The sequence below is a fragment of the Aethalodelphis obliquidens genome, unplaced genomic scaffold (assembly GCF_003676395.1).
Source record: "Aethalodelphis obliquidens isolate GAN/ISIS:26980383/991018 unplaced genomic scaffold, ASM367639v1 scaffold69, whole genome shotgun sequence".
Taxonomy (NCBI): Eukaryota; Metazoa; Chordata; class Mammalia; order Artiodactyla; family Delphinidae; genus Aethalodelphis; species Aethalodelphis obliquidens.
Genome location: NW_020838013.1, coordinates 844302 through 853658, shown reverse-complemented (window position 1 = coordinate 853658; position 9357 = coordinate 844302). Strand labels below are relative to the sequence as shown.

The window sequence follows — 9357 nt, the reverse complement described above, 5'->3', positions numbered from 1 at the left end:
TTGCCAGCTCCTTGAGAGCAGAGGCCATTGTTTTCTTCACTCCGCTCTACTTGGGCCTCAGTGTGGTTCTGGCGCCGAGCAAGGGCTTCATGCATATTTGTTGGGTTATGAAATGTGCTCCCGGGTTCCTCAGAGCGCCCAGCACCACTATGAACACATGGAAAGTGCTGGTAAATACCCAGGGATTGATTTCACGCCCGAAGACTCCTTTGCCGCAAGAAAAAAAGGGGGTGGCGTGAAAGTTGGCTGGGAGGGGACTCAGGGAACGGCGGGAGGTGGGGGCAGGTCAGAGAGGGGCTTCGGGGTCTAACAAGAGCATCATCGCCGGTGGACGGCAGTAATTAGGTGCTGACCAGCCTGGTCCCGACCCACCCACCCCCCAGACTCCTCTTCTGGGCAGTGACTGACGTGAATGGACAGTTTGACACGTAGGCCTCTGCAATTTCAGCCTGGAAATAGGATGTCCTAACAATGATGACTGATAAAGGATCTAGAAAATGCATGAGTAGAGGGTTTTTGCTTTAAAAAATAGTTCGACAAATAATTTCGTGTAGCAAATATGAAGTGAGCGAAACAGCCTGCCTTCTCTGGGAGTGCCCCTCAGAGTCTATTGCTCCTTGAAATCAGCCCCAAGGACCCTGGATTCCTAATCAAGGAATCGAGTCTGTTCCTCCCTCCAGCCTTTGTTTCCTAAGTTTCTTAGGAATTTGCTCCTTCTGTAGGTGGAGGGCATCAGTTGTGTGCTGGGTGTGATTTGCAGGACTGTCACAGGGCCACTCAGCCCCTCATAGCACCCTACTGCTCTGTCAAAATGCTTGAAACGTCCACCATGTATCTTTGGGAGACAGAACTCTCTGGAAAGCTCCATCTTTGTGTGCAGGCATGTCTGGGTAGCATAATCACCTGAAATATTTTTTTCCACCCAAGAGTGGGATTCCAAAGGGTCTGGAAGAAACAGAACACTTAACTTCATTATTAAATGGGTGTTAGGGGGGTCAGCCTCAGGTCAGCTGCCACCCTGTCTAACCTCCCCCCGCCTTCCCCCACAGGTCAAGTTTGAGCAAGGCCCTGGGAACGTTTCCAGGCCAGCTGTCTGCCCATGGAAGGGAGTATATGCTAGAAGCTGGTCTGCCACCTGTGGACCGGAAGTGAGACAGGGTCTGGGCCCCTTGGGGATGTGCTTCCATGGCCGCTGCTTTTTTTTACTCTAAACCTACCCCAGCAGCAGCACACCTTCTCACTCTAGCAGGTGAATAAAAAAGAGATGGGGACACAGAGATGTGATGCTTGTATTTTATTGCAGGGAGCCAGGCAGGGCTGGTGGGGATGGAGTGAAGGAAACATCCGGGGAGTGGCAGGGGTCTCGGCAGGTGGAGATCTTCAGATTCTAAATCCTAAGCACAGTGTGGGCTTTGGATTAGCTTGCCTAAAGCAAACAAACAAAAAACCCAATACAATAGTGAATGAACGTCAAAGTCAGACCCAGAAACTTTAATGTCACCTAAGAGGTTCGGTGTTTCTGGGAGGAGCTAAGCTTAGACTATTTCTCAGAAGCTTCTTTATTTTCTTATTTAATTTATTTATTTATTAATTTTTTAACTTTTTGGCCGCACGGCATGCAGGATCTTAATTCCCTGACCAGGGATCGAACCCACACCGCCTGCAGTGAAAATGCCGAGTCTTACCCACTGGGCCGCCAGGAGAGTCCCTCAGTAGCTTCTTTAAAAAAGTTAAGATAGGGCTTCCCTGGTGGCGCGGTGGTTGAGAGTCCACCAGCCGATGCAGGGGACACAGGTTCGTTCCCCGGTCCGGGAAGATCCCACATGCTGCGGAGAGGCTGGGCCCGTGAGCCATGGCCGCTGAGCCTGTGCGTCTGGAGCCTGTGCTCCGCAACGGAAGGGGCCACAACAGTGAGAGGCCCCGCGTACGGCAAAAAAAAAAATTAAAAATAAAAATAAATAAAAAATAAAAGAGGTAAGATGGGGCTTCCCTCGTGGCGCAGTGGTTGAGAATCTGCCTGCTAATGCAGGGGACACGGGTTCGAGCCCTGGTCTGGAAAGATCCCACATGCCGCGGAGCAACTAGGCCCGTGAGCCACAACTACTGAGCCTGCGCGTCTGGAGCCTGTGCTCCGCAACAAGAGAGGCCACGATAGTGAGAGGCCCGCGCACCGCGATGAAGAGTGGTCCCCGCTTGCCACAACTAGAGAAAGCCCTCGCACAGAAACGAAGACCCAACACAGCCAAAAAAAATGGTAAGATGGCTGTGCCCTGCTCCCTGGGGACATTTGCACTGTGACTCTCCTCTCTGGATTAGAAAAGGGTCCCCCAAGGGAGTTGACGCTGCAGCTGAGGGATGTGGGAAATCCTCCGCTGGGCAGTGGGAGTGGAGGGAGCCGTGTACCATGAGCTTTGTCATGCTGTCCTGGGCCTTCTGGGGGAGGGTGTCCACCAGCATCTTCAACTGGGCCCCTACATTTTTCATGTCTTCCTCAGGGCTGAAGGGTTCAAGGGCAGCCTCATAGCTGGGAAGCGTGCCCATGAAGAGGTTTTCGATGACATGTAGAAAGTTCAGGCAGACCTCTGTAGATGCTGGAGCACAGAAAAGAGAGAGCACGTGTATCCAGGCCCTTGTCTACACTGGCCAGCTTCCTGCCTGGGCCTGGCCCAGAGGCACACAGCTGCGCCTGTCAGCAAGACATCGCGGCCCTTTCGTCGACGGCCTTGATTGGGAGACCTGGTGGCGCTCCAAGCAGTCGGCTCTTTGACGCCGTGTGGATGCCTTCTGGGTTGTGGCCAGCTTTTCGTGGCTTGCCGGAGCCTCCCTTGTACTTCCTGGGTTGCGGCGGCAAGGTGCTACTGGCTCTTTCTGATAGAGTTCTAGGCAGGGCACTGAGAATAGAAGCTGCTGATCTGACTTGTTTGGTGTGCCGTGCGGGGGCTGGGAAGAGGCCGTCGAGGGTTTTGGCTCCCACCGGAAACATGCCTCTTACCGATGGTTAGTGATGGTCTGAGCCACACGTGACAAAGGCAGGCTCTGGCAGGAAGAGGCACTTGTACCAGCCAAGCATGAGCCCCAGAGCCTGGCCCAGAAGAGGAATCCACTGTGGGCACCAGGCCTTGTGGGCTCATCCACACACAGACACATCTCTGCCTCTATTCCTGGCCCCGCCGTGTTCCCTTCACCGGAGTTCTCCCTACCCCGCCTCTGGTTGTACTCCTTTTTAGGTCCCTGCCCCCAGGAATGTGGGGAGAGTCACCATCCCCTACTCCCTGCTGGCCCATCTTCCTACTGAGTTTCAAATCCCTGTCCTTGAATTTGCTGCCTGGTGTGCAAACTCCCCTGCCTGGGCTCCAAGGCCCCACTCAAAGTGGCCACTCCAAGTCAGACCCTCTCCAGAACTTAGATCCCTGCTTTGCAACTTACTATGTCACCAGCCAAATTACTTTATCTTTCTTTAGCTCAGTTTTCTCATCTGTAAAATGGGGATAATGTCCCCACTTCATAGGGTTGTTGTGAACGGGGTTCAGCACGGTGATGGGCACATTGTAAATGCTAAATAAATGTTAGACCTTATTATTGGTATTATCATATGTGCACCCACAGGAAATACCAACACATCCCGGCCCCACCTCCTAACATATTTCAGTCCTGTCTTGCTGAGCCACCCGCCTCTGTACCTGGCATTGAGATCTTCTAATTAACATACGTTTCAGTCCAAATGATGTTATTTCCCCTTTAAAATAGACATCTCTGCACCATAGCTGTTCCCACTGCCTCTTGGTCTTGGTTTTCTAACTAATTCCCCCATCTCGCCAAGGTCATAAAACTTATCTCCACGGTTGTCAGGAAACTTTGAAAGTGAACTATCGGGAATTTGTTTAAAATTTTTTGTTGTAGAAGGAGTAGAAGAGGCTGATACAGAGTAAAAACAGTTCAGTAACCCAGCTCCCAAGAGATCAGGGGGTTTCCGGGGAGGTGTGATTCACCCCACCCCCATTCCTCTTAGTGACAGCTGCAACTCTTCAGAGACTCCTAACCCTTGTTTTGCAGAGGACAGAAAATGTTTAGAAACCTCCGTTCTGAGTTGGCAGTTTCCCAAAGGGAAGAGCCCTTTCTAGAATATTCCTCTCTGTGCAGGATGGGAGACCTTGCCTTGGGTTGGGTTTCTTTGGAACCCATGAGGCTCCTTCCAGCCCCTTTGGCTGCCAGAGTGGTGTGTTGACCCCAAATCTGGAGGCAGCACCCAGGTCTCTTGGCATCTCGGGGTCTGTCCAGCCCTGGGCTTTGAGAAGCTTGTTTGTTCCTCTTATTCTGCTGGTCATTGCATCTAGGTGGGATATTCTCCATCCCTTCCTCCAGTCTGTTCCATTCCCTGCACTTCTGAGGTTGTTGGATATGGAAGATGGGGTCCTTTTCAGGTTTCCCCACAGCCTCAGGGCTCTCCCCAAGTTCCCAAGATGAGATTGCTCGCTGGACCCAGCTTCCTGGCTGGGAGTCAGCTTTCCCAGCCTCTCCCGGCAGCTAAACAGAGGGCATGGGCAGCCGTCCCCTCCCCCGAGCAGCACTGGGAGAGTTCTTGAGCTCGGCTTGGGGCAGAGGGCTCTGGACACTCACCAGGGCTGCAGAAGAGAGTCAGGGTGACCAGGGTGAGGGCAATGGCGAGCTTCATGGTGGGAGGGAGGCTGGTGAGAGAGGCTCTGTCCCTGTCTCTGGATCTGGTGGTCTTGTGGGAGATGTGCCCATCCGGGTATCTTCTTATATGCTCCTGGAGCGGGGAGGGCAGGGCGAGGGCTCCACTTATGGGACCACACTGTTGACATGGGCATCAGCTCAGTGGAGAAAGTAAACATTCTTCTTTCTCAACCCGGTTTCTGTCCCCATGGAAACTGAGCTCACACAATAGGCCACTTGGGAGAGGGGAACCCAGGGTCCGGTGTGGAGGCAGCAAGGGTTCCCAAGTCAGAGGGTCTGGAGAGCTGGCCGCCTGTGCCACTCTCTCTGAACCTGAGCACTGGGCAGTCCAGATCGACAGCCAGAAGCAATTGTAGAGCCCACCTGGACCCATCACCCTGGGAGAAACTGAGGCTTAAGGCCCCATAGCAGTGGCAGCCACAGGACTAGGGCTCGGGACTCCTGATACTTCAATGGGCTCCTCCCCAAGGAAATGGCTGGACCTTAAGCTTCCAGGGTCCTACGGTCCAGAGCATCTCGTGGTCAGACTTGGGGGAGACCCTGGACTGAAGCATGTTGACAGGTGAAGGAGTTCTCCAGAAGGCCCCTGAAACCCAAGCCCCAGGTCAGGCTGGAGGACACACTGCACCAGCTGGGTCTGGAGTCCTGCCCTCCTGGCGGCAAATCTATGGGCACCTTGGGCCTTATTGCACTTGACCTCTTAATGGCCTTGACCCTCTTGCCGGAGCTGTTCTCTCGCCTGCACTCCCACGACTCAGTCATTTCCTGTTTTCCTCCCTGACCGACCTTCTTGTTCTATAGACGTTGATTCTTCACTGACTGAGCTTACGTATTGGTGGTTCCAGGCTGTGGCCGTGGCCCCTTCTGGCCTCCTGACGCTACGTCAGAGGCTGCCTGCTTCTCTCTCCAGTGTCTGTGCCTTAGAACACAGGCCTGCCGGGGTCAAAGTCACCTGCTAAACGGCCTTCTGCCTCCTAACTTGTCCTCCTTGGCCATCCTGGGAAAGGCCACCAGAAGGGTATTTCTAAGCCTGCTAATCACATCCTCCTCCTTCTTGAAGCTTCCTTGGGCGGATGGGATAAAATTCAAGTGTGATTTATTACCAGGCCCTTGTCCACTGGCCTTTGCTTACCATTTGAGCCTTATTCCTCTGCTCCGCTGCGTGGGGATTTAAGCCTATCTTAGTATTTGCCGATTTGGGAACATGCCTCGTGTTTCTTCATGCCTTTTTACCTTTGTACAAGCTGTGCCTCGTGCCTGGAACACACATCTGCCTTGCCTCCTCCAAATCCTATCTGTACGTCAAGATTCAATCAAATGTTCATTCATTCATTCATTCAATAAGTGCTGACCACCTGCTAGGAGTTTCAGGCTCTGTGCTAGGCGTTAGGCGTTGGCTCAGACACGGAGCAGCCCTGCTCTGGAGCCCCTTCAAGATGAAATTGCCGCTGGGCTTCGAGGAGTGAGGTCAGCAGAGAGCAGCCGGTGACCAGTCCCGGGAGTCGGCCCAGTCCCTGGGGGTCTGCCGCCGCTGCAGGGAACAACTTGCTCAAGGTCACACCCTCCCCGGGGCAGCTCTAGCAGGCGGTCCTTTTACTCTAGAGCGCTGTGCCTGGCTGGCCAAGTCTTTGTCGGGCCTGTGTGGCCTGCAGGCCGGTTTTCCCCTCTGCCCAGCCCAGATTCTGCCCATTTCCCTTCACAGTTATTGATCCCTAGGAATAATCTTGTACCCCAGACTCCAACTCAGCATCTGCTGTCAGGACAGCATCAACACGCAACAGGGATGCAGGAACGAACCAGGCGGGCCCAGGTCCCTGCTGCCGTGGAACTTCACTCTGGTGGGGAGACAGCAAGCGGACGGTGAAACAAATGAAACACTCGCAGGTGTGCTGAGCGCTACGGGAGAACGAAGCGGGGACCCTATGGTGGAAAAGGAGAGTGAGACTACTTAGTGGGGGGATGGGGCGGTCCTCTCTGAGCAGGTGACTCGGTGCCGAGATCTACAGGGGAGGGGCCTGCGCAGAGGGGGTGCCCAGCACTGAGGCCCTCAGGTGGGAAGGACCTGGGCTTGCCCGGAGCACTGAGGGGCATTGTGCCTGGAGTGGGGAGTGGGGACCAGATCCCAAAGGGCCTCCAATTAAGTTCTTTATGCTCTGGAAGGGGTTTCCTTTTTCATTGCTTTAAAAAAATTGTGTTAAAATGCACATAACGTAAAATTTACTGTCTGAGCCGTTTTTAAGTGTCCTGCTCAGTGGTATTAAATACTGTCACGTCGATGGGCGCCCATCACCCCCATCCACCCCCATAACTCTTTTCATCTTGTAAAACTGAAACTCTATACCTGCTAAACACCAACTCCCCACCCCGCTTCCTTCAGCTCCTGGTAACCACCGTTCTACTGTCCATCTCCACGATTCTGACAAGTCTAAGAACCTTATAAAAGTGGAATCGTGCCATAATTGTCTTTTTGTGACTGGCTCATTTCACTCAGCATAATGTCCTCAAGGTTCACCCATGTAGCATATTGCAGGATTCTTTCCTCTTTGAGGCAGAATAAGATTCCATTTTATGTCTAGATCACATTTTTCTTATCCATTCATCCGTTGATGGACACTACAGTCGTGTCTGCATTTTCGCTATCGTGAATGATGCTGCTGTGAACAGGGGTGTACAGTCTGGAAGGTGTTGATAGGGAGTGATGGGGTCTGATTTCCCTTTTGATGAGATGTCTCTGACTACTGCTCTGAGGGGAAAGGATGGGGTGGCGTGGGAGTGACTGAGCGGCTCAGCAGAAGGGATAGTGGGTTTGGACCAGCTGATGGCAGTGGGGTGAGGATGTGAGAGACCCAGGGACAGGCTTGACGTTGGATAGAATAAGATGGGCTGGGGAGGGAAGCATCAGGCTGGGGCAGCCAGGGGCCTGGGGTGCTATTTCCTGACCTAGAAAAGACTCGGGGGCTTCCCTGGTGGCGCAGTGGTTGAGAGTCCGCCTGCCGATGCAGGGGACACGGGTTCGTGCCCCGGTCCGGGAAGATCCCACATGCCGTGGAGCGGCTGGGCCCGTGAGCCATGGCCGCTGAGCCTGCGCGTCCAGAGCCTGTGCTCCGCAACAGGAGAGGCCACAACAGTGAGAGCCCTCGTATGCAAAAAAAAAAAAAAAGACAAGATTCGGGAGGAATAGGATGGGGGTGGGATCAGAGCGACGCGTTCTTCAACCTGCGGTGCCCGTCAGCCATCGCTCTCACTGTCAGCCGCTACGGCCCTCTGTTTCGTGCTTTAACTTTGCAATTCTTTACTTGTTCTAACCTCTTACATAATGTTTGCTAAAAAGGAATCCGTGTGGCATTAATCGATGAATGTGAGAGTTGGAGGCTCAGAGCCACCTTAACACGGTTAAAAGCACAGGTTCTGAAGTTGCCATCGTGTGGACTCATGGAGTAAATTACTGTGTAGCTGAAAGATCAGGAGAGGAAGGTCTTCTGAACTGATCATGAAACGATCTCCGAGGCAGGCTGCAAAGGGGGAAAACAAACAAACAAACAGACAGACGAACAGGGGACTTCCCTGGTGGCTCAGTGGTTAAGAATCCGCCTGCCAGTGCAGGGGATACAGGTTGAAGTCCTGGTCCGAGAAGATCGCAGCTAAGCCCGTGCGCCACAACTACTGAGCCTGCACTCTAGAGCCCGCGTGCCTAGAGCCCGTGCTCCACAACAAGAGAAGCTACTGCAATGAGAAGCCCTCGCACCGCAACGAAGAGTAGCCCCCGCTCACTGCAACTAGAGAAAGCCCACGCGGCAACGAAGACCCAACACAGCCAAAAATAAATAAATAAATAAATAAATTTATAAAAAAAGCAGACAAAAACAAAGTGGAACAGAGTAAAAAACAGAACATGAGAGCAAAAGAATCCACATATGTAATTGCTCGTCTATGCAGAAGACATCTCTGGAAGAGGATGGTGCTGGTTGTTTCCACAAGGTGCATGGAGGAGACCCAGAGAAGAAGACTTCACCGTAAGCACTTTGGTGCCCTTTGCATCAGGAATTATATAAAAATATTATCAATAGAAAAGGAAGAATAGGTCTGACACTTGCTACAACATGGATGAACCTTGAGGACACAGAGCTTAGCGAAATAAGCCAGTTACAGAAAGACACGTGCTGCGTGAGTCCACTTCTACGAGGTACTGAGGGTAGTCGGATTCACAGAGAGAGAGAGAAGCATGTTGGGTGCCAGGGGCTGGGGGGAAGGGAACGAAGAGCTATTTTTGTTTAATGGGGACAGAGTCTCAGTTTGGGATGATGAAAAGTCCTGGAGGCGGATGGTGGTGATGATTGCACAACAATGTGAATGTGCTCAATTCTACTGAACTATGTACACTTACAAACGGTTGAGATAGTAAATTTCATGTTGTATGTGTTTTCTCATAATTAAAAAATAATAATAATAAAAAAGGGAGAGAACAGCTCAGAGAACGAGCCCAGGTGCATTGCTTACCAGTTGTACTATCTTGGGCAAAGTACTTCACTCCTCTCTGCCTCGATTTCCTTGTCTGTGTGATGAGCATAATAATATTATGTATTGCATCTGGCCATAAGGATTAAATCTGGGTGATGCACGTTAAGGGGTGCCTGATAATGGAGAAAGTGCTCAGTGAATGTT

The 9357-nt window shown here is 52.2% G+C and overlaps 1 protein-coding gene across 1 annotated transcript; it reads right to left on the bottom strand.

Annotated features, from left to right (window-relative positions):
• Nucleotides 1–1279: 1279 nt before the first annotated feature.
• SCGB1A1 (secretoglobin family 1A member 1) lies at nt 1280–7694 on the bottom strand. Its single transcript, XM_027090383.1, has 3 exons — nt 4618–7694; nt 2404–2591; nt 1280–1426 (listed from the first exon to the last, which is right to left on the bottom strand). The coding sequence occupies exons 1-3, from the start codon at nt 4670–4672 to the stop codon at nt 1418–1420; spliced, it is 252 nt and encodes an 83-aa protein (XP_026946184.1). The 5' UTR covers nt 4673–7694; the 3' UTR covers nt 1280–1417.
• Nucleotides 7695–9357: the final 1663 nt, after the last annotated feature.